At 50.4% G+C, this 23,387-nt stretch overlaps 9 protein-coding genes across 9 annotated transcripts; 7 read left to right on the top strand and 2 right to left on the bottom strand.

Annotated features, from left to right (window-relative positions):
- Positions 1-736: 736 nt before the first annotated feature.
- Positions 737-1,807, bottom strand: BCR38DRAFT_422734 (40S ribosomal protein S26E). The gene is made up of 5 exons (XM_040859551.1): positions 1,731-1,807; positions 1,643-1,677; positions 1,404-1,531; positions 1,168-1,270; positions 737-1,011 (listed from the first exon to the last, which is right to left on the bottom strand). The coding sequence occupies exons 2-5, from the start codon at positions 1,663-1,665 to the stop codon at positions 879-881; spliced, it is 387 nt and encodes a 128-aa protein (XP_040718597.1). The 5' UTR covers positions 1,666-1,677; positions 1,731-1,807; the 3' UTR covers positions 737-878.
- A 170-nt stretch (positions 1,808-1,977) lies between these two features.
- Positions 1,978-2,977, top strand: BCR38DRAFT_422728 (ubiquitin-40S ribosomal protein S31 fusion protein). Its single transcript, XM_040859550.1, has 3 exons — positions 1,978-2,064; positions 2,305-2,685; positions 2,740-2,977. The coding sequence occupies exons 2-3, from the start codon at positions 2,311-2,313 to the stop codon at positions 2,824-2,826; spliced, it is 462 nt and encodes a 153-aa protein (XP_040718596.1). The 5' UTR covers positions 1,978-2,064; positions 2,305-2,310; the 3' UTR covers positions 2,827-2,977.
- An 874-nt stretch (positions 2,978-3,851) lies between these two features.
- On the top strand, positions 3,852-5,054 carry BCR38DRAFT_334452 (chitinase; the record flags this gene model as incomplete). The annotated part of the gene is made up of 1 exon (XM_040855317.1): positions 3,852-5,054. The coding sequence occupies one exon, from the start codon at positions 3,852-3,854 to the stop codon at positions 5,052-5,054; it is 1,203 nt and encodes a 400-aa protein (XP_040718595.1).
- Positions 5,055-7,406: 2,352 nt separating this feature from the next.
- Positions 7,407-9,078, bottom strand: BCR38DRAFT_481788 (uncharacterized protein; the record flags this gene model as incomplete). The annotated part of the gene is made up of 3 exons (XM_040863412.1): positions 7,407-7,585; positions 7,646-8,530; positions 8,580-9,078. 3 exons carry the CDS (start codon positions 9,076-9,078, stop codon positions 7,407-7,409), a joined length of 1,563 nt encoding a protein of 520 aa, XP_040718594.1.
- Positions 9,079-10,449: 1,371 nt separating this feature from the next.
- On the top strand, positions 10,450-11,657 carry BCR38DRAFT_422722 (uncharacterized protein). The gene is made up of 2 exons (XM_040859549.1): positions 10,450-11,088; positions 11,150-11,657. The coding sequence occupies exons 1-2, from the start codon at positions 10,883-10,885 to the stop codon at positions 11,397-11,399; spliced, it is 456 nt and encodes a 151-aa protein (XP_040718593.1). The 5' UTR covers positions 10,450-10,882; the 3' UTR covers positions 11,400-11,657.
- Positions 11,658-14,090: 2,433 nt separating this feature from the next.
- BCR38DRAFT_481787 (uncharacterized protein) lies at positions 14,091-14,554 on the top strand (the record flags this gene model as incomplete). Its single annotated transcript, XM_040863411.1, has 2 exons — positions 14,091-14,295; positions 14,358-14,554. 2 exons carry the CDS (start codon positions 14,091-14,093, stop codon positions 14,552-14,554), a joined length of 402 nt encoding a protein of 133 aa, XP_040718592.1.
- Positions 14,555-14,556: 2 nt separating this feature from the next.
- Positions 14,557-16,705, top strand: BCR38DRAFT_406242 (glycoside hydrolase superfamily; the record flags this gene model as incomplete). The annotated part of the gene is made up of 2 exons (XM_040858030.1): positions 14,557-15,903; positions 15,980-16,705. 2 exons carry the CDS (start codon positions 14,557-14,559, stop codon positions 16,703-16,705), a joined length of 2,073 nt encoding a protein of 690 aa, XP_040718591.1.
- Positions 16,706-16,944: 239 nt separating this feature from the next.
- Positions 16,945-18,653, top strand: BCR38DRAFT_385765 (RmlC-like cupin domain-containing protein). The gene has a single exon (XM_040857475.1). The coding sequence runs from the start codon at positions 17,238-17,240 to the stop codon at positions 18,486-18,488; it is 1,251 nt and encodes a 416-aa protein (XP_040718590.1). The 5' UTR covers positions 16,945-17,237; the 3' UTR covers positions 18,489-18,653.
- A 1,306-nt stretch (positions 18,654-19,959) lies between these two features.
- BCR38DRAFT_521390 (uncharacterized protein) lies at positions 19,960-20,718 on the top strand (the record flags this gene model as incomplete). The annotated part of the gene is made up of 2 exons (XM_040865191.1): positions 19,960-20,461; positions 20,517-20,718. The coding sequence occupies exons 1-2, from the start codon at positions 20,250-20,252 to the stop codon at positions 20,716-20,718; spliced, it is 414 nt and encodes a 137-aa protein (XP_040718589.1). The 5' UTR covers positions 19,960-20,249.
- Between the last annotated feature and the right edge of the window lie 2,669 nt (positions 20,719-23,387).

Raw genomic sequence — 23,387 nt, 5'->3', positions numbered from 1 at the left:
TCGTAGCTCCAACTTCAACTCCATGAAGCCACTGCGGGAGTGTAATCCCCACTGGGCGGTATCAGAGAGTTAATCCACTGAATCAATATACTTGCTGGTAGCTCTGGATTGAACTCCAAAACTGAAAAGGCGTCACTACGACCTTCGTTGTAGTTGGGAATGATTATCTTCTTATTAACTGATATGCCCAAGTGGCTATCAGCACGACTCGGACGAGAACAACTGGAATCATTGACCTTGGTAAATCTGCATGGGCGCCTATAATGTTGCGTTTCAGCGTGGGCTGGAAGGCTTCGCTGTGGTCGCACATGTCATCCAGTGTCTTGTGGGTTGCTTCTGCGCAAGCTACATCACGACTAAGAAACAAGTTGAAAAAGATAGGCAACTCCGCCATCCACGCGACCCGTGTAGACTTTTGAGTATTCACACTTGCAGATGGAAATACGGCTCTAGTACACATTTTTGATATTTCACTGGACGATACGATGGCAATGGTCCCGTGTATGCCGAACCTTCGATGCGCTACAGTTGGGGCACAGATTTTCAATATGAAAGCGTCGGATGCAGGAAACTCAGTAGGGGGGCGGGGACCAGGCGAGAAGACCACGAATCCCTGATATGCTTTACAGATTGGTTAGCACGTGGCATTCGAGTTTGGCGTAGCTGACGTGTAGCCAGAAATCGGTCAGCGCAGTGACAGATGAGACATTTCACAATTCAGGAGATAAGACAGAGGTTTAGATTGTTCCGACTGACTCGATTCATTGATGTCGTTATCTGAGAAACCATGCCAGGTACCAGTGACGTAGATGCAAAGCCATTTTCCCTTGACCATTTCCCATCCATGAACCTCAACCCCAACACCTGCAACGGCGCACTTATGCGGTCGCACCACCAGCGGCACCAAGGGGCTTGGCGGTCTGCTGGGTAGGAACCACCTTCTTGCCGTCCTTGTTGTAGCGGACACGCGGGGGAGGGGCACGGTTACGGCGACCAACTCTTGAGCGGACACTGGAGAAAATCACTTGTCAGCAAGCAAATCAGGAGGGGATGTATACCAAGTAGTGCCGTTGTAGAGTTCAACCAAGGCTCATCTCAGCCGCATACGCAGATTGACTGTGCGCGTAGTTGTTCCCTTGCGGGCACCCTTGCGGGACTTGAACGTACCGGACAATCTTGCCATGGATAGCGCAAGAGACACAGTACTGCAGCTTGAGGTACATCTTGGGAACCGTGTACTCGGCGAAGACGGAAGCGTCCGAGATATCACCTGTGGGGATGTGTCAGCGGGCGATCTAAATCCAAGGTGGAAAGCAGGCCAAATTGCGATCTCGTTTCGAAACAGCAAAGCAATCGTGTCGCAGGCCTGGAGACCGGTTGGAATGGAGGATTGTTGGACATACGGATAGCAGCGGACTCAACCATGTTGCGAATGGTGAAGCGCTTGATTGCCTTGTCCTTGGGCGTGCATCGCGAGCAGTTGGAGCAACGGATGGGCTTGACGTGGCCCCGGCCCTTCTTGTTGCGGCCGCTACAGGAGCAAGTCAGCACAGGTTTCCGTCAAAAACCATCGGTTTGCGCCGAGGTGAATATTTCCACGTCGTAGAAGGCGCTTCGGGACTGGAGAGGAGGAGGCGCGTACTTGTTCTTTCTCTTCTTGACCATGGTTGCGGTATTCTGTTGATGGTCAGTGGATTGACTTGACGTGATCAGATTGGCTTGAGACGTACGATTCTTCCTGGCTGTGTCGGGAAAGAATTGGTTGCTGTCAAGACGGGAAAAAAACGATTACAGTGCGTTTGATGCGAGCTCAAAATCAACGATTGAAGCCCCACAGCAAAAGGCCCCCCTCCAATTAGGTGGCCGCTCCCTCTCGTGCCAATGGCCACAGGGCAGGAAGGAGCGAAAACCCTAGCACGTGACAGGACTTTTTCAGGATGGCAGGCCCGTGCCCATATCCAAATTGCACCTCTGTGCCCCGAAACTTTTCGCAGTTCCAGCCTTGATTTTACTCAACCCGACATCTTCAGGATTGCTTAGGAGGACAATAGCGATATTGTCTAGGTACGTTTGACCCATGCGACAGCATGCTTTCTGTTTTTCTTTCTTTTTTTACTGGCATCTGGCTTGCCTTCGAGCCCGTTGTCTCACCAAGACGAACGCAGTCGCAATGAATGCGCTCTGCTGTTCGTCGAAGCTGATCACGGGCGCTGACTGAATCGCACTTTCCATTCTCACGATTGGGGAACATGCTTCTGCTTCACATCCTCGAAATGAACTAGCTAACATTACTGGAATGAATAGGCAACCATGCAGATCTTCGTGAAGACCCTCACGGGCAAGACTATCACCCTTGAGGTGGAGTCGAGCGACACCATTGACAATGTCAAGTCCAAGATCCAGGACAAGGAAGGCATCCCCCCGGACCAGCAGCGATTGATTTTCGCCGGCAAGCAGCTCGAGGATGGCCGCACTCTCTCCGACTACAACATCCAGAAGGAGAGCACCCTCCATCTCGTGCTGAGACTCCGTGGAGGTGCTAAGAAGCGCAAGAAGAAGGTGTACACCACCCCCAAGAAGATCAAGCACAAGCGCAAGAAGACCAAGTTGGCTGTTCTCAAGTACTACAAGGTCGACGGTGACGGCAAGATCGAGCGCCTTCGCCGCGAGTGCCCTGCCGACTCTGTATGTTTCTCTCCTCGCACCTGCTCTGAACACGTACTAATTGATGATGGATAGTGCGGCGCTGGTGTCTTCATGGCCGCCATGCAAGACCGACAGTACTGTGGTCGCTGCCACTTGACCTACGTCTTTGACAAGCCATGAATGCTGTTCGAGAAGGGAATGCGCAGGATGGGATGGACATGCAAACGGACATGAGGAACGGTTTGAGGATTCAGTCATGCAAATAGCGTTGAATTTGATAGAACCATACTTCGCTAGCCTTCACAAAGCAATGAAACCCCATACTTCATCAACATGTATGACTTGTCATGATTGTCTTGTGTTAAAATCCTGGAGATACCCAGGGCCTCAACAGTACCGCCTCCATTTGCATTTGATTTGAGTCAAGCTGGCCTTAGTCAAAATGGCGTCAGCCAACCACGGACTTCGGAGATCCTTATATTTGCGTCGCTATGAAAATGTTGCACCATGATTGTTGAAGCTACAGACAGTTGCAAAGTTGATGAATTTGACAACCACAACTGGCGAATGAACTAGGCGATCCCCCGCCTGCGCAGGTGATTGTGATTGTGTGTGGCTATAATGTCCTCAAGCCACTGCATCAGCCACGGTGCACCCCGCCTACCCCACTATTGCATCCGACCTCGACGTCATCATATCGTGTTGTACGAACAAGAATACAGAAAGCTTGATCACGTCTTGTCGTGTTGCAATCTCATACGAGCTACATGAGGAATATTGTAGATGATCAAATGAGCTTCTGGAATGATGCAGGGGAAATTCTTGGATGGATCCAAACCAGACCGTTTAGCCGGCCTTCAGCTTGCATTGCCACATGCCAGCGTGCCAGCTCGCTCTAAGCCACGCTACTAGACCTGATTCAACAGCTCTTTGTCCCCAAGCTCCCCATCCATTGCGAGGGCCTCCAGTGACGCGCAACCAACGTGGCTTGCATGACCTGGAACGTGATATAAAGTAGCACATCTCACCTTCAACATTCATATATGTCGTTTCCCCGACTTTATATACCACTCATATCACTAGCAGTTCTAGTGTTTGCCATCCTTCTTGCATTGATCTACCCCGTTCAGTGGACTTCATTGAGCAGCTTGGAGACCCTCTCATTTTCACTTTGTCTCCCACATCCATTCGGATCAACCATCACGATGGGCGGAGGACCAGAATACGGGTACCGCACCGTAGCGTACTTCGTCAACTGGGCCATCTACGGCCGCAAACACCGTCCCCAGGACCTCCCTGCTGACAAGCTCACCCACATTCTTTACGCATTCGCCAACGTACGTCCCGAATCAGGCGAGGTCTATCTGACCGACACCTGGGCCGATACAGATATTCACTGGGAAGGAGACAGCTGGAATGACAGCGGTACCAATCTGTACGGCTGTCTAAAACAGCTCAACTTGCTCAAGCGCCAGAACCGCCAGCTCAAGGTCCTGCTGAGCGTGGGCGGCTGGACCTACAGCAGCAACTTCAAGCAGCCGGCCTCCACACCTCAGGGCCGCCAGACCTTTGCAACATCCTGCGTCGAGCTCATCAAAAATCTCGGGTTTGACGGCATCGACATCGATTGGGAGTATCCCCAAAACACCGCCGAAGCAGCCGACCTCGTTGCACTTCTTCAAGCCGTTCGTGATGCCATGGACGCGTACAGCCGCACCTTACCTACGCCATATCATTTCGAGCTTACCGTCGCCTGTCCTGCCGGCGCCCAGAACTACGAAAAGATGGACCTCCCCGGCATGGACCGCCTGCTCGACTTCTGGAACCTGATGGCATACGACTACGCCGGGTCATGGGACAGCGTCGCGGGCCACCAGGCGAATCTGTTCCCTTGCTCGCACCACCCGCAGCGCACGCCGTTCAGCACCGTGTCGGCGCTCGAGTACTACACTTCCCACGGCGTCGCACCGAACAAGATTGTTCTGGGTATGCCACTATACGGCCGCGCGTTTCAGGGGACCAACGGCCCGGGACATGGATACCAGGGCGTCGGAGAGGGAACGTGGGAGAATGGCGTGCATGACTACAAGAAGTTGCCGCTTGAGGGTGCGGAGGAGAGGATCGATGATGATGCAGGAGCCAGTTACTGTTATCACCCTGGTTCCAAGACGATGGTTAGCTACGACACAGTGGAAATGGCGAGGCGAAAGGCGCATTTCCTGCGGCAGAGGGGCCTAGGAGGGGCTATGTGGTGGGAAAGTAGTGCGGATAAGGAAGGGGAGGGAAGTTTGATTGCGACTGTGGTTCATGGTCTGGGAGGTAAGATGGCGCTCGAGAGGGCGGGAAATTGTATTGCGCAGCCCCACACCAAGTATGATAACTTGAGGGCTGGATTTCCTAATAACTAAAATAGGGGTCTAGTGAGCGGTGAAGGCTAGATATCCGCCAGGAAATGGACAAACTTGGCAAATGAATCTCCAGCTGGCTTTCCTTGTAACTGAATGTCGCCATCCACACCGAAGTGCACTCTGAACCTGACTTCATAGACAAATTATCTCCAACCGTTCATGAGCTGAGTCACTTCGCCTACTATCCTAGACTAGGTTATTCCCCTGGCCCTCCGGTTCTGAGCGTAGATGGTGTCTCCCCTCACGCGTAGGGTTTTGCCGGGACCTGACACTTGTTCCTTGAACTAGCAGCTTTTGTTCAATGGAATGCGAATGTTTATTACAAGGGATATAATGATTTATTTATTTAATGGGGGATCCGTCCCATAAGCATGTGGTGTGAGACATGGTTGTGGAATTGGTGGCCTGCGTTCATGGTGAGGTACAGCTTAGATACTGATACTATAGTGCCCTTGTGCGGCTTTGACCCTGACCTGTACTTCCCTTCTTCGCCTTCATATGTAGCCGGAATGCCAGTAACAGTTCGATCCCACAATTTTACCTGGATTATAACGGTAATCATCTTCTAATATTTGATTCTCAAAGTTCATTATACATATTACCGTGCGAGTAGTGGTATGTGTACCATTTGAGAGACTTACAGTATTCATAGTTGATGAGTACCTGGTTCTGCTCAGTACTGACTCTGGAGGGTAAACCTCGAGACGATAATTTTAGCGAGATACCATTTGATTGTGCTCCTATGTCGCAATGTCTTCCTTTTCTACGTCTATTTCACATCTGCAACCAATAGAAACCAATTCTCGGTTATATCTTCAAATTCCACAGAGATCTATCTCGTAATGGCAAAAGTTCAAACTTAACTCCAGCACCGGGTCGCTTTAGAGCTGTCTGAGACCGAAATCTTGACTCGGAATTTCCACTTCCATCACGGGAAATACGTCTCCTGCGAGAGGAAGTCATCGCCATGAGTCGTGAAGTCCCGGGGCTTCGCCAGTTGCTAACTAGACCCGATGCAATCATACATGAAGAAATACCACGGTTTCTATAACAGCAGGGTTTGGACACTTAGCCGGAGTCGCACGCAGGGAGGAAGGATCTCGATACACGGAAACAAGAATTGCGTCTAACAAGCTTTCCTCTGTGGTTTTCTTTAGTTGTACTATAGTACCCTTGATTACCTTTTTATCGGGATATAACTTTCCTCAGCGAATTTAATGAAGTAGCGATCATGGGAGCAATGAGTGTGACGGATATTCATCACAATATTGTTCACTGTCATCATGCTCTTGGTTATGCCATGCTCCTCTGCCAGCCAACTACGCTTCAAAGTGATAACCACAACCGCTTTCTACGTCACTTCATTGGTCTCACCAACTCACCCATCTACTGCCCCCGTTGATCAACCAGACCGTGTCTATGAAGTCCCGATCCTTGAGATGAGAGGTGTTCATGACAGGCCGATGTCGCCGAGACCATCTACGACAACCATCCACATCAGAGGCGCCACATCAATTTCTCCTTGCCGCCTACCACCTCCTATACTGGGCCTTCCCCTGCACTAAACTGCCCTTCTCATCTCCCAATACCAATGCTACCACGCCTACATACCCCGCTACGACTTGAGCGTTTACATGACCATGGTAGACTGGTATGACCACGGGGAGAAGAAGCTCGGAAACCGCGGCATTATATATGCCAGGTATGGTAGCGCCAGCGTGTACGCCTTTACTTTCCAATTTTCTTTGAATCTGAAGAAGCATTCCTACATTTGAGATGAGACATCATCATTTTGTTTCTTGCACAATTATATGAAGTACTTGACTCATTATGTCGCTTCAATTTTGAGTCTGATATTTTTCATTGTGTTTTCTGCGTTCAAGTCCCCAGGGGTTTGTATTCGACTTTTTGCAAGCTATAGCAAAGTATAGGATTAAATGTGTCTCTGTCCTTCCAAGTCCCAAGAGCGAAGGTGGGCCATCAGGGCCTTAAGTACGGAAGAATACGTCTCTAGGCAAGCGCAGTTTGGAGTGCTAATAATGTCTGAGCATAACAGTGCCTGCTGACACCAGAGGATTAACATGAAATACTCCGCGACCAAATCCAGATCATGAAGAGATAGCATAGTATTTCCATGGCCAATCATGTCTTGGTGTGACACGAACGAATGAACAATTCCAAACTGCGTGAACTCCCTGAAGTACCTAAGACAGCAAAAGATAACTAGCCAAAAAACCAGTCTGACCCAACTCTCGATCCAAAACTTTTGATGTACCATACAAGTGCGTGCCACCATGACCATTGGGTCCCCACTATCCGTGGCCGACTATTACACATGGTCACATAATCGCCTTACAAAGAAGCGCCCCCTTCAGAGTCAGACTCATCATCCTGGGCCGTTTGGCTATATGCCGGAACCCAACCCGAAGAACCATCACTCTGCTCATTTGGAGAAGATTCGGTGTCGGAAAATGACTCCTCGAATCGAGGATTGTCCATATCATTTACTTCGACCTTCAAGTCCGCCGAGTCTGGAGTTATCATCAGCAACAGTACCTTATGACAAGTTCAGTTCAAGCAAGCAAACTCACCAATGCCCAACCCCGCAAAATCCTCTTCGAGCGAATTCTGCCTATTCGTCCGCCTCATATCAGACATCACCGAAGCCGTAATACCCGTCTGAGAATCGGCATGCTTAAATACTGAAATTTCCCTCTGCTTGATCTGATCAAGTGCGTCCTTACGAATAGTCTCAAGCATCTTCTGCAGTACTTTGCGCTGCTGTATGTACTTCTGGTCTTGCACATTGGTGAACTTCAGCGCCGGCGGGCTCCAGTTGAGATAGATGTTGTTGTGGGATCCCGGCTCGACGCATCGAGCTGGGTGATGGCGGATGTAGAGCAGGCAGCAGTAGCATGCCGGCTTGCTACAGCCGATGTACCGATCATCGCTGGCGTATTCCAAATTCTTCAAGTAGAAGTGCTCCAGGACTTGGATTTCGGCGTGGACGCAGGGCTTGGCTTGCTCGTACTGTTCTAGGACTTTTTCCTCGATTCCGAATTTGTCGTTCATGAACATTAGTGCGTCTTCGTAGAGGTTTTTGTCCAATTCCATGGATGATTCCATGCGGCGGAGAATGCCTCGAAGGGTTGTTTGATTGTCCGGTTGGAGGCTTTGGATGGGAGGCGTGGACTCGACTGTCCGGACGAAATAACTGTCAAACAAGGTCTTCAGTTGCAAAGAACTTTTGATGATTTTTATTGGTGCGCCGAAGTGGGAACCGAGTCGCCCCAGAAAGTGTCTGGTGTCGCCGAATGCTTTCTCTGGGTCCGTCTGGTTCGACCCTTCGTTGCGGGCATGACTTCGTTCCTTCAGATCGGTCATCTGTGGAGATCTTCTGTTACGGTACGCCAAGCAGCATATTTCTGCGTCGTTGTCTCCGTCAAACATCTCTAGCCACTTTTTAAGCTCCAGATCTGTATACTATTAGCCTGGTACGGAGCCGAGAAGCGGTATATGACCAACCAGCCGCGGAGCCCGTTTCGGTAAGGAACTTTTTGCTTTGGGCCAGATTAGTTTTTAGGATTTTAACTTCCTTCTTGACTCTGGGATTTGCAAATTCAATGCACTTGTCGATTAACTGGCGCATGGCAGATGCCCTCTTATCTTGTGGCAGAGAGAGGAAGCTGCGCACATCTTCCAGTACAGATTCCACGAACGGCATGATTTTGCTGGACTTTTGCTCATTGTGGGCAACCCAGAATACGTAGCAGTCGTCACGCTCTTCGAGCCCAATCGCTGTGGTAGTGGAGCCCCCTTTCGTGTGATCGCAGAGGTAGGAGAGGTTTTCAAGGAAATCCCGACGCCAGTAGGAAGGCGTGCCGTACTCTTTTGGAATCGTGCTGTGTAGTCCCCGCGTTTTCCCCAAGACCCGCAGCAATACCAGAGGCTCGAAGAATCGATGAAGCAGTTTAAAATAGGGGCTCATCAATCTAGGGGGTCCGACAGGGGTCCGTGTCGACATGGCAGCCTCCATGGGTTGCCATCGAGTTTTCTTAGCCCCTTGTGGTGGCGGCATTTGCGATGGGTTGATCAATGGAGTGTTTCAAAGGGATATGGTCCGATGAATAGTACTGAGGTTCTCATAGAGATTGAGGTGACAAAATTTGAATATAACATATCGAGCAACTGGCCACGATATTATAACTTGCGCTGTTGGGTATCGCTGTCAGTGTCAAATCGTCGTCATTGCGCGCATGGTACCCAGAGATTTCTATAAAGGCCAAAAAAGGATGTTTTTTTCTTTCCTCTATGATGGTTACTTCTGGTTTTGGGGCGGGGTTTTGTAGCCCTGTACTTGGCCGTACCTTCCCACCTCCCAGAGGCCTGCCACATCCGTTGCAGAACAGCATGGAAATCGTTCGACTCTCAATACAGATATCCAATTCCATGCATTACATGCCGTCGATGCAGTGCCGGTGACAACTGTTCCACTCAAAAAGGGTACCGACAAACATCACGATGAAACTGGCGGGCCTTCCGCAGCATCTTGGGCTGTGCATTTTTCGGTGTTGCAAGTATTTCGGTCAATGCATGGAAAATTACAGGCCCTCGGGTCTGTACAAATCATAGTTCGATGTTGGCGGTATGGGATAGGTCAATTGCACTTGGAGATAAGCCGATGGCCGGTAGGGCAGATTTTGGCACAGCTAACGCGGAAGGCCCACCTTCGGTCACAATTGCGAGGCCTTCTGCACCACCCAGTGCAGAGATCCGTTTCTCTCGGCCCAATAAAGATGGCAGGACTGGCTTTTATTCTAGGATCTTGAACCCCGAGCTCCATTCCGTCTGTGCCTCTCGGATTCGGTGCATGCAGTGTCTCGTTCCGCCAATCTTACGTCATTGGATCACGCAATGGGCAGAGCAGGCGATGCAGGAAAGAAGATGTATCCGGGGTAGTTCACTTGCAGCTACATGATATCAGGCGCTTCGATCTTGGCGGTCAAGCCAATGCTTACAACGGCAACAATGAGGTGAACTAGTGCTGGGCCGACTGCAGCTGTGACTGTACGTCTCCTATGCAGGGGGTCCTGAATATGGTACGCGCGCCGTGGACACGATGCATATTTTCACGTACTGGGCGTTATGCATAGTTCTCGAGTACAGCGGGTAGGCTCAGCGCCGGGTTTTCCTCTACCAGGTCGATGATCACTCACTGCGCGTACCCAGGCGGCCGTCCTCATTGGCCGTTAATGCGGGACTAAATTACATGCAACTCGTTCCAGGCGTCTAAGGCTACGTGGTGAATCTTCGAGGCGGACTGAAGGAGAGCCTTCTAGAATTTTAAAGGGAGATTGGGGGGTTGAAATAGAAACCGGGAAGACGGAATTGGGCCCTCGGTGGTTGAAGTTATCGAGCTTTGCACTTTTCTCGAGAACTCTAAAATCTTAGCTACATTTCAGTGTACGAGTGTGACACAATAGTCGAACGAAAGAAGAGTGGTGTACTCGTACCAATAGATGGCCTCCAGACAGGACGACACAGGTGGGTGGTGCGGCGATATTGGCGACTTTCACGACTTTATCCCGACCAGCCTGGACACAAACAGCAGTGTGGATGCTTTAGGCAACTACTTCAATGTCACCAACACCTCGTACTTGGGCCACCAACCCTGGACAATACCCTATGGCTTCACCTCAGGTTTTGACGCAGTTCAGAATGAGGTTGTGGGTCCTGCTCTGTAGAGTGCGACCCCTGAAGCATATAACCCGACACTTGGACGACAGCCAACGGGACCTTTTGACGCTACCGTTTACTGCCCTCTCGAGATGTCCGCCGACCCTTTGTCAGGCGCCAACCAGCCAGCCTCCGATCTCCACGGGGAGGAAGCAGCACCTACTGAATATCAGTACAATGGCCGATTTTATGAGGAAAGCATGCCGGATATCAAGGGCATAGACCCTGGATCGGATGGGAAATTTCATTGCTGGGAGGAGGGGTGTAATCATAAGGACGACGGAAGAAGACATTTAATGTAAGAAAGTGATTGTGTTGTCTAATGGGTGGTGCGTCTAATACTGATGGAATATACATAGGAAACATTTAAGGACGCATTACAAGCCAGTAAAATGTCCGAAGCCTGATTGCGGACGTCGAGCGGCTGAACAGCGGGAGATGATTCGTCATGTCCAGTCTTGCCATGTGGCGTGGGCAAACAAGCAACCTAAGCTTAAAGTTCAAGAGTTCTTTTGCGATCTTTGCGGTGCACCGTTCAGACGGAAGGATTATATCAGGAAGCACCAACGGTACTCATGCCCAATAGTTAAGGGCGAGCAACGGGAATGAGTGGGAGCCTGGTTGTAGTGGAGGGCAGTTGCAACATGGTGGAATTGTAAGGTGGATTGCAACCTGGCGTTGCACATGACTGTGTGTCTGTTATTTATTTCCTCAACTTCTGCTTCTCTCACGTGCAAAAGGTGGTTTTCTGTTTTGATTCCTCAGAACCTCCCAGTTGATATGGATACCAGGCTTTATTTCCCTAGTTAGAGGCTGTAGTTATGAGATCATGAACATTTCTTTACGAAATCAATGTGCACCAGCTGGCCAGGCTCAAAATACCAGAGGGCAAACTAGAATGTGAGAAAGAATCGCATGACTTTAATTCGAGACGGTGCACTTGAAATTGCTTCAACACTAACCGCATTGACCACCTTTTCGCATGCACCCCCATTTTGCAGGGTCTAACTGAATCAACCTAGATACTTCGTCCATATTATTTATATACAGAACATACTTAATTTAAGTGTCCGGAGACTTAGATATATTCTTTCGAGCCCTCTTTTTAGGAGGGACCCTTCCTTCGAGAAAAGTATCAATTTCTAACTGCTTATCCGGTAAAATAGGCCGTATTCGCTTATTTCGCTTGTCCTGGGCTGTTCGGATCGCTGATAAGTTAACGAATACTTTATTCGGGTCTGGCTCGACGGGCTGGCGTATATCTGGAGCGTATTTATCGAGTTCTTTATATAGTTGCTCGTTTTCGATACGTAATTTGGCATTCTCGGCGGCCTGGAGTGTAAGGGCCTTGCCCGCCTTGCCTACTAGGGTACGAATCTTACGAGATACCCCGCCCTCAGCTTTCTCTATCGACTGTAGTTGGCTAGATAGTTGCTGCGCTTTCTGAGGAGTAAAAGCAACTAAAGGTGGTGATATATGAGGCGGAGGATCTGGTGTATGAGGCTCCGGAGGATCACAAGATACGTCGACTAGTCCTTCGGAGCCTAGGGGCCATATACCAGTCTTCCGCCAGCCAGATTTAATATTTTCCATAGTAAAGGCTCTCTCCGAGGCACGCAGATATGCTTCTAACATACGTTGCTTGTAAATTGGGGCTGTAGCCTTGTAGGAAGCGTAAGCCCGGAGCTCTTGGCGGTAGTAGGTCTTCAAAGGTGAGAACGGCCCGACATCGCACGGCTGGAGATCGTCACTGCAGTGTGAGGGTAAATACAGCACGGCGACTCTATTCGAGTAGGCTTCCACATAAATTCGGCATGAATATGTGTCTGGTAGCCGTCGAGGATAAGGAGTCGCCATTCGGTACCCCTAGGCTTCGTCTCGGGGAGAAAAACCTGATCTAACCACCTATTTGCGATAACTTTATTACTCCAGCCCTTACTCGTCGCGGTGTATTCCCACTCAGGGATATTTTGGTCTGGGAACCACTGTGCTTGGACTCTCTTGCCGGAAAATACGCAGACAGGTGTACCCCGTTGGGTATGCGAAATGTACTCTAACCAGGAGCACCACGACGAAGCGTCCGACTTTGATACGCGTACCCGGCGTGAATTAGACGTCCCAATAACCGTACCATGCCCAGATTCCCCCTCTTGGACACCTGTCTCATCCATATTATACTCGTTGTAGGGTTTGATACGATACTTCGTACGTAAGCGTTCGAGGAGGGTGTAGACGTCTCGGATCTTGTTCGAATCGGACGCTCTAACTCGGCTAGCATCTACGACGCGCCCAATTTTGGTACGTATCTGTGGATGGCGGCTAACGAAGTGATCCACCCAATGTTGGCCGAGTGTATTGTTATCCCCTTGAGCAAGGAGGATTTCGGCAGCGAAGTCGGCCACATAACGCTTGCTAGGAGCTCGTCCACACACTTCTTCGTGTAGGATCCAGTTCACGATAACCTCCTCTTGCTCTGGAGTCAACTTTTGTTGCCTGGAGGCCGCGTCGCGATGCGAATTACCGTGACGAATACGGTAAGACAGTGTAGTCCCCTTGATACCGTACTGATGAGCTGCTACGGCCTGGGAAGAGCCCTGACGGACAAGCTCTTTAGCGCGTTCGATTCGCTGCTCAAAATCGTCCAGACTATTCTCCACTGGATTAGCTATTTTGTACGTAGATAGGGAGCAATTGCGAGGTAAATTGAGAGACGTCGTGTTGTTGAGGCGTAGAAATTCCCTGCAAAATGGGGGTGCATGCAAAAAGGTGGTCAATGCGGTTAGAAGGTTTTGTTGAAACGCCATCGGATCGTCATGATCTCTCCCGCTTCTCCAGGCGGGCCCGATCGCGACCTTCTAGCCCATTCGAATTCTAGCTTGTGACACTACTTTATATCTTTCTATGAACAATGCTAAGGATACTCGTATGAGGAAGTTTTACACTTATTAGTTATAGTGTACTAAATTACTTATTGTTGGGACTGGCCCTGTATTAGCTCTTGTCTAGCGCCCCGAGGGGAAAATTCTGTATTTTGGGCCTGCTAACCTGCACTCCACTGCGCTTTTTCCCACGGGGTGAATAGGATATAATGCAAATGTCGAGTCCTAAGGGACAATTTGTCCAGGTCAATCAAAAGATTCCGGCGCTGTGGTCAGGTCACCCCGGCATTCAAACATTGGCAAGCACCCACGCCTCACCCGGGACCGACGCGTAATGGTGCCGACACGGACAGCAAGATCCCCACTAGGCGGAAATTTATGGTGAAGCGATTCACGACTCACATGGATACATAAAGATGGCATGGCCAGAGTCATCAAGTGCTTCTTAGAAGTCCTTGGTGCTCAAGTTCAGGCCTTCTACGTCACTCTTTTTTCTATCATGAAGGCTACTCAAGCCTTCAGCGTCCTCTCGGCGCTTTCGGTCATTACTGGCGGCCTGGCCGCAACCAACTCGAGCAACAACTCAAACTCGCCTTCCAACTCGGCTTTGTTGGCAAACGGAAATGGTAAGTTGTGTGCCCCTGAATCACCCCGGGCCGACCCTTACCAACTAACTTTCCCCTTGCAGTCCGACTTGGCAGAGCCGCCGAGGCCTATGAGAAGGCTAAGGCATTCATCGCACAGCTCAGCAACACAGAAAAGATATCTCTCATCACCGGGCAGAGCATCACCAATGCCAGCTGGACGGCCCTAGCTAACAAGGACGGTGCAACGGGCATCAATGCCAATTCTATGTTTCCGGCTTCCCCTCCCCCAGCGCCCTGACCATGACGTGGAATCGCGAGCTCATGAAGTCTTCCTTCCGCGCTCTCGGTGACGAGTACTACGGCATGGGCTACAATCTCATCAACGGTCCTGTGTCCAGCCCTCTGGGCCGTGTGCCCGAAGGCGGAAGAGTGCCTGAGGGGTTCTCCCCGGAGCCGTACTTAAACGGCATCGCCCTGGGCCTTGCTGTTGACGGCATGAACTCAGCCGGCGTCATTGCGGTTGCCCGGCATTTCCTGCTCAACGAACAGGAGACGAACAGGTCCGCTACCGACCGATACTCCTCCAACGCTGATGACAAGACGATCCGCGAGGTGTACTTGTGGCCTTTCGCAGACGCTGTCCACTCGGGTCTGATGGCCGTCATGTGCGCTATGAATAAAGTCAACGGCACCTTGTCGTGCGAGAACAGCCCGCTCCTCAACGGTTACCTCAAGACGGACCTGGGTTTCCCCGGCCTGGTAATGCCTGATGTAAGCTCGCAGACGACAGCCTTCGGCTCCGCCAACGGTGGCCTCGACTTTGGCTCGAGCACCTACTGGACCGAAAGCACCCTCGAGGCTGGCATCGCCAACGGTAGCTTCACCCAGGCCCGTCTTAACGATATGGCCGTGCGCAACGTTATTGGCTACTACTACGTTGGCCTCGACGATGGCATGCAACCTTCTCAGGCTGGCACCAACGAATACCGCCATGTGCGTGGCAACCATGCCAAGCTCATCCGCCAGGTTGGCGACGAGGCTATCGTGCTCCTAAAGAACAACAACGAGAACGGCTACGGCCTTCCCCTAAATAAGCCACGTACCATGTCACTCTACGGCGCCCACGCTGGACCCGCCATGGGTGGACCGAATCAAGCCCTCAGTGTCCAGGGCACTGACAGCGATACATATCAAGGACATCTCGCTACGTCTGGCGGTTCTGGCCAGGCTTCGTTCCCCTACCTTATTACTCCGTTTGCATCCATCAGCTTGCGTGCCGCCGACGAGGGTAGCATGATTTGGTGGATCCTGAATAACACCTACACATCCACCACGTCAAGTGGCGGTATGGGAGGCGGCTTTGGCGGCGACTTTGGCGGAGGAAGTACTTTTGGTGGAGGAAGTACTGGTAACAGCACCACTGGTGGCGGTGTAGCCGGTGGCTCTGGCGGTGGTGGTGGTGGTGTCAATCTTGGTAGCGTAGGTTCTGGAACAGCTGTTACCCCGGCCATTGACACCTATGCCGCCCTGGACTCCGAGGCCTGCCTTGTCTTCTTGAACGCCAACTCGGGGGAAGGTGCAGACCGCAGCTCCTTGTACGATGACGAGCAGGATTCGCTGGTGACTACTGTCGCTGATAACTGCAACGTAAGTGCCGCTTCTGCTAGTTCAGAAACTTGCAACAATCGGACTAAGTCCAATACTGATACTAACTCCTCGGCAGAACACAATTGTCATTGTCAACGCCGTAGGTCCCCGTGTTATCGATGCATGGATCGAGCATGAAAACGTGACAGCTGTTTTGTACGCCGGTATGTTGGGTCAAGAGAGTGGCCGGGCCATCACCGATGTCCTGTACGGCGATGTCAACCCTAGCGGCAAGCTGAGTTACACCATCGCCAAGAACGAGTCCGACTACCCTGCCACCATCTGCTACACAGCCGTATGCGACTTTTCCGAGGGTGTCTACTTGGACTACCGCTCGTTCGAGGCCCAGAACCTGACGGCTCGCTACCCCTTTGGCCACGGTCTCAGCTACACCAATTTCACATACGGTGAAGTGACGGCTGCTGCGACCAACGCTTCAGCGCTCAAGTCCCAGCATCCTACCGGGGCACTCTCGCTTGGTGGCCCGGCGGATTTGTGGGATGAAGTTATTACTGTCACCACGACGGTCCAGAACTCGGGGTCGCTCGAGGGTGCCGAGGTTGCGCAGTTGTACATTAGCTTCCCAGAGGCGGCTGCCCAACCGACGAAGGTGTTGCGTGGCTTTGAGAAGCAGAAGATCCGCGTCGGCGCCACAGCCCATGTCAAATTCAGCATCCGGCGTCGTGATGTTAGCTACTGGGACACTGTGGCTCAGCAGTGGGCGGTTACAAGTGGCGAGTACACTTTTTCGGTCGGCTCGAGTTCGCAGGACATTCGTGGAACTGCTACGTTGACCATCTAGTTGGCTGGGCGTCGCTGGGCGTCGCTGATATTCATGGTTATATTTGAAAATTTCTGTACCTAGTTTGCCTTCGTTATTATCTCCTGGTTTTCGATGTTTCTCAAGTCCCAGGGTGTGCCCGTCGAGCCTACTTGAGCACTATCCGAGTTGGGTACTGGAGCCCAGATGCTTTGTACAAAATGATTGGGTTCATTTGAGCCAGTTCCATTTCATATGGAGATGGTGCATTGGTGTGGTAACAAGAGAGTGTTTAAAACGACGCCGTCTTAATAATGTCAGCTGCTGCACTTATAGCAGCACCTGCAGGACCTCTGGATCCATGTCACAACCCCCACCTAAACCCACTCATTCTACAGCGTGAGTTGATAATAATGATGATATGGTCTATGACGTACGTTTCGGGCGATACAAAATGACATCCGAAGCGTCAAGCTTTTAAAGACGTTCATCTCTTTAGTTCATACATCTGACCATTGAATCATCAGCTCTCTCAAACGAGTTCTGCCAAGAGTCGTCAACCCTCGGACTCCTTATGGAAATTCAGCAAATTCATCAGACCTCCGCAAACATGGCGCCGTCTGTTTTCCAGCTCAGTGGCACCTGCAATAACTACCCCTGGGGCAAACAGGGCAAGGCATCCCTGGCCGCCCAATTGTGCGCCCAAACTCCTGGCACCGACTTCAAGCTGGACGAGTCGGCCGTCTACTCGGAAATGTGGTTCGGTGATTACCCCGACTTCCCTGCGCGTGTGCTCTCGAGTGGTGAGCTGCTCTCCGACGTGCTGAAAACCGACAAGGAGCAGCTTCTAGGCAAGAAGGTGCTGCAGTACTATGATGGGCAGCTCCCATTCCTGCCCAAAATCCTGTCCATCTCCAAAGCCCTACCACTGCAGCTGCACCCCAACAAGGCACTCGCCACTAAGTTGCACGAGGAAGATCCTGGAAATTTCACGGATCCCAATCACAAGCCCGAGATCGCGGTGGCGCTGGGCAAATTTGAAGTGTTTGCCGGGTTCAAACCGCTGGGCGAGATTCAGCCGCTATTTGCGCTGCAGCCTCTGAAACGGTTTGATCCCAGTCCGGGAAAATGGGATGACGAGACACTGCGCAATGTCACGAGAGAGCTGATGAAGGCAGAGTTTTCGACAGTCAAGGAGGTGCAGACGCAGCTGTCCCACCTTTCCAGATCAGATCTCCCATCCGAAGCGGGATATATCTTGAACCTCCTGCCACGACTCCAAGATCAGTACGGACCTGAAGATGCCGGCAGCCTCGTCACCCTGTTGTGCATGAACTACATGGTCTTCCAGGCCGGTGACGCCATCTACATTCCCGCCGACGGCATCCACGCCTACCTGTCGGGCGACATCGTCGAGTGTATGGCGCGGTCCAACAATGTCCTGAACACGGGATTCTGCCCACCCGCCGACCGAAACAGGATCGACCTCTTCGCCAACGTACTCACCTTCAAGGCCCACAGCAGGGATGACGTGTACCTCCCCAGCCAGACGTACGACAAGAGCAAGAACGGAAAGACGGTCGTGTACAAGCCACCCATGAGCGAGTTTGACATGCTCAAGGCCGATTTGGGAAAGGGAGAGACGGAAGAGTTGACGGCCAACGAGGGTCCAGGCGTGTTGATTGTAACGAACGGGGAAGGAATTATGAAGGCACAGGGAGAGGAATTTGAGATGAAGAAAGGTTACATATTCTATGTAGCGCCTGGGGTAAACTTGCGGTGGGAGAGCAAACAGGCCTTGCAGATACACATGGCTGTGATATAGAGGCCTATCAATGCGAGGTTTTAGCCTTTGGCAGGCTGCACACTACACCGCGATACACGTATGGATTTATGTAGTACCTACGCGTGAATTATATTTTCACGCACGGAATAGTAGACCAGGTTGTAATAAGTTATAGAAGAGACCCACAACTGTAGAAGCAGCCCGAGAAAAATTATCAACAACGATCTAAGCGTATGTGATTGGTCTACCTATAGAATAGATAGTGCTAGTTAAGTTAGTATACCAAAGCTTCCTATTATCGTACCTAGTCTACCTACCTACTAAGACAACCAACTTATTTGCGGCTACCATACTCTATAGCCCCCCTCTAAAACCGCTAACTTCACAGTAAGTCGAGGGTGTAGGCCAAGTTCATGGGTCCAGCATCTTCAACAGATATTTTGCGGTCTAGGTGGAGATTAATCTCATCTGGGCAGGCTGTCAAAATGACGGTTATATTTGGTTTTGTTTGTGTTATGGAGACACGGTTAAGGATGTTGCCCATCTATCAATGCTCCTTTTGCTTGGCTGGTGTATAAGCCGCTGCAACCAGGCTGATGTTATGGTGGCCACGCATGTCCACCACGAAAGTGATGGGGGAAAGTTTAGTAGATTTCGGCATCTTACCAGAATCCACAGCCGTATACCGATGCCATCCTTCGTTTTGATTCAGTAAGCTTCTCGTGCGAGGAGAAAAATTGAATACAGAAATATACAAATTCGCAGCGTCGTGTTACACTTGTTTGTATAACAGGGTGATTTACCCACTGCAAAATGGGGGTGCATGCAAAAAGGTGGTCAATGCGATTAGTGGATTCATACTGCTCGCCACACACCCCTGCTCTTTGACGATGATAGACTGCGTTGGGGATGTGTTCTTCTTGGAGACCATGTGCAAAATACCTCGGCCCAGAACATGTACTGCTATTGGCACATATCTGCAGTGCAAACCAATTTTCACCTATATTTCAATAAAGACCTCAAAATGGCCACAGGCCCACCGCCCGCGCATTTCGTGGGCCTGCGACAGGAAGCGAAACTTTTTCATATGCGGGAGGCCAGCTATCATTTTAGGACTTTGGCGCTGAGCCTTGGAGACCCGCCAATGTCGGCAAGGAGGCCCGCCAATGTCGGCAAGGAGGCCCTCCATCAAAGACCTGGAACTTGGCTCGGCTCAGCCGTGAGTCACTACCATGTAGAAATGGCCTAGGGAATACTGCTGTGGTTCTAGGGGGTACATCTGAAGTCCGCCTTGAGAGAAGACTCGTCGAAACTGGAAGAAGGTGAAAGGGGGCCTTCAAAAATCTCTTAGGGGAGGCGAAACTCGGTTCCCAGGCTTTGTCTATTCCTGATTAAATCATATAGTTTCTCAGAGTCGTGTACTAGTGCACGATTTTATTACAAATCCTCGAGCAACAGAAAAGAACCACTCACATCTCCGCACAGTCATACTAGATGGCTTCAGGGGACGGCTATTGGAACCACGGGTCTGACGACTTTTATCAATGGAACCAGACCTCCTTCGACAGCAACAGTGGAGAAGGTGTCGCTTATGACCAGGGATTTGGTGACCAAACTGACAACAATGCGACTTGGCAAATGCCATATAACCAAGATCCTTCCTTTGGGCTGGACCAGAACCAGATGCAGAACGGAGGTTACACCCTTTAGAGTGAAACCCAGGCAACAACAGGATCCGAATCTGTGGGAGTCCAACCATCGCTCCCACTGCAGCCATCAGGATACCACTACGACTACTCCATGGCTGCATTTGATCCCACACAACAAACCGGCCAACAGCCGTTTCCACTTTCCAACGACGTTGGAACCGATATTGTCGAAAGCGAAGAAAATGCCGGGTCGCAGGAGGGAGACATACTGGATATTAAAAACATGAAGAAGAACGCCGATGGGAATTATTATTGTCCCTGGGAGGACTGTGAGCACAAGGAGAGTCGGAGGACGGAGTTGAGGTGTGTACCAGAACAGATAACCAGCTTGAGTTGCGACTGTGCTAATGTGAAGCAGGAAGCATCTCAAGAAACATGTCAAGCCGAACACTTGCCATATCTGTGGCAAGGACACGGCCGAGCGCCGAGACTTGCAGCGCCACATATTGTCTCACCACACACCCTCCAAGGACAAGAAGAAGTACACGTGCAGTATTTGCAACCAAACTTTTACGAGGGACGACAATCTGAAGAAGCACCAGACAAATATGCATTCATGAACTTTTGATTGCGGTGGTGGAAGTCACTGGAAGACTGTACCGATCTTGTCTTTTCCTTTTTTTCTTTTCCTCTGGTTGATGCAGCTGGGCTGTTGGTTCATCATGAGTGTGGTTAATGGGTTGATTGCAGTTTGGTTTCACCTAGTTACGATTGATGATTCTCCTTTCTTCAGGATATCCCAATGAACTTATCATTTGGGCTCTCCTGCATCTCCTATCAGTTTCTCGAATATAACAAGTATCCTTGTCTCTACTTACTGCATCTGTAGACCACTTGTGTAACATGGCATAACATCTAAAGTCTGCGTAGTACCTCTGCGGGAGACAAGGCCACCAGACCTCTACCCCCCCATATACGAATATGCGTTGTATCGGTAACATCACAAAGTATCATCCATGCACCTGATTCCCATAAATCCAATACATTAAGGACCCCGCGTTGGTCACACAATTACGCTCGTAGCTTTCACCTCTCAGGTTACTCGTTTCGCCCAATCGAGCACAACATAAATTGGGCACTGATCCTGCTAATAGGATTGGTATCTGTTTCCATGAATCACTTGGTTAACCGGTATGAAATAGCCTTGAGCAGTGAGATAACGCAAGCAGGGATGACCTTGGCAGGTGATCCCTACTTTTGGCTTTGACGACTTCAGGGGTCTTTGTAATAGAGGGTAGCAGAATCCCGACTACCTACAGGTGGGAAGGTACGGCCAAGTACAGGGCTACAAAACCCCGCCCCAAAACCAGAAGTAACCATCATAGAGGAAAGAAAAGAAAACGTCTTTTTTTGGCCTTCATATAAATCTCCTACCTACTGTAACAGCCGCATATAGACCTGCTTCGAGTCGAGCCAGTCTAGCTAGGGACGGCAGTTTAATCGGTGCCTAAATCCGGATCGATTATGATTACTCTTGGGACGGCACTAAGATCAAATAAAACCGTAGTTCCAGTGTCGCACCGCAACATCGCCTTAATGTTTTGTCTTCGTGCATTGCCTCTATCCGGGAGTTACACGTCCATCCTTCCCTCATCCTTCCTCCGCTTCCTTTTTTGAACATAAATATATTTCACATCCGAGTGCCACCACCCTTTCCACAGAAAGCAGTTTTGTATATTGAGGCTCAGTTGTGTATTTATATTGCTTCCTAAAAGATGCTTCACTGTACACGTCACTGCAACCTCAGTCCAGCCTGGACTCTGGAAGCATCGACGCAGCTTGGTACTCGAGCCCAGTGGTCCATGCAAGTTATATGACGGATACCACTCGGGAAAGAGTTTTGCCGTATCCAACCACGCCGAAGCCGAATTCTGCGCAGAAGAATTTCAATCAATTGGCCGGCACAAATGCGAAAACACGACATCAGTGTCGATAGGTGGGAGTGTGGTGGTTCTGGTCGATTTTCGCTGCTGCCCAGGAGTCGTCGAAGTTGTGTGCGACGATAGGGACCCCCAAGCGTCTTAGGGAGCCAGGACTTTCCATACCGAGGGGCTACAGGGTTGCTTTGTGCTTCAAGAGGTAGGACGATAACGCTTGATTGGGGCCGTTTCTAAGCTCCTTCATCGGGGGTGATGGTTATTTCATACTCGGTGACCCTATGGTCAATTGCCGGCGTCGCGCCATGGTGGCTGGGGAGGGGCCGTCGTCGTAGCTATCAAAATGTGCGTCTTCAGCCATTAAATATTATTGTCCTACTTCGCCCACAACCTGCCAGCTGAAAATAATCTCATGCAGAAAAAGTCTGTTGATGTGGAAAACAAATTCATTTGCATCCTGGAGTTTGAAGCCAACGACGAATATGTACATTATCTCCCGATATTGAGGCTCGCTTTTGCGGCTTCACGGGAAGAGCGGCAGCTTTCGAGTAGATCACCGCCATGGACAGAGGTTCAGCTGTTGTCAAAGGCGTAGCAGTCCTCGGTGCTGACCGTGGGGTTTGGGTCCACTGTTGAAATCCACAAGCTACGAGTCGAACTACCTGCGGGATCAACACCGATATCGCTTCGGCAAATTCGGACTTTTCTTTTCCTTTCTTCTCTCTTTCCTTTTGACGGTTAGTTAATTTGTATTAGTTTCTTACCGTTTTACGTTCTTGTGTGTGCATTCGTTTGCTCTCGGATAAGGAGGTAGGGGTTTCCCTTCAAGTACATCTATGACTGGTAGCTAATCACTTGGTTAGCTCTGCATCTGCTGCAGATCTAAGGCCGAGACGTTTTCTGGAGCCTTAGTGACGTCGGGTGGAAGCTTTGCGGCCTAACGGACCGCTCCCTACTCGCCAGAAATGGCTTGCAATGCGGTGATGGGGATCAACGTAAAAGCCCGTGGGAGGTTGTGTATGACTTTGCAGGCTAACAACGGCGGCCGAAAATGATTAAATGTGGTCAAGTAAGAACATATCTACGGTCTAATATATAGATGAAACTTGGTCAAGTTCACTCAAGTTGGTGGGATGAACCCGGTTTCTTAGTGGCCCTCTTTCAAGCACCCCCTACCTGGATATAGCATCGACTCATGCCGAATGCTGCTTCTGTGAGACATGCAATATCAGTGTCCTCATTATTTATTTGCAATGCCGGATATGAACCTTTCCCCACCCACCCGTCTGTTAAGAAAGCGAGGTAGATAGGATGAAACTCAACTGGTCCAGGTACGAGGCATATATATTATT

Source organism: Pseudomassariella vexata (genome assembly GCF_002105095.1).
Source record: "Pseudomassariella vexata strain CBS 129021 chromosome Unknown BCR38scaffold_3, whole genome shotgun sequence".
NCBI lineage: Eukaryota > Fungi > Ascomycota > Sordariomycetes > Amphisphaeriales > Pseudomassariaceae > Pseudomassariella > Pseudomassariella vexata.
Note: the sequence above shows the minus strand (reverse complement) of the source record. Positions and strands in the feature narration are given on the sequence as shown.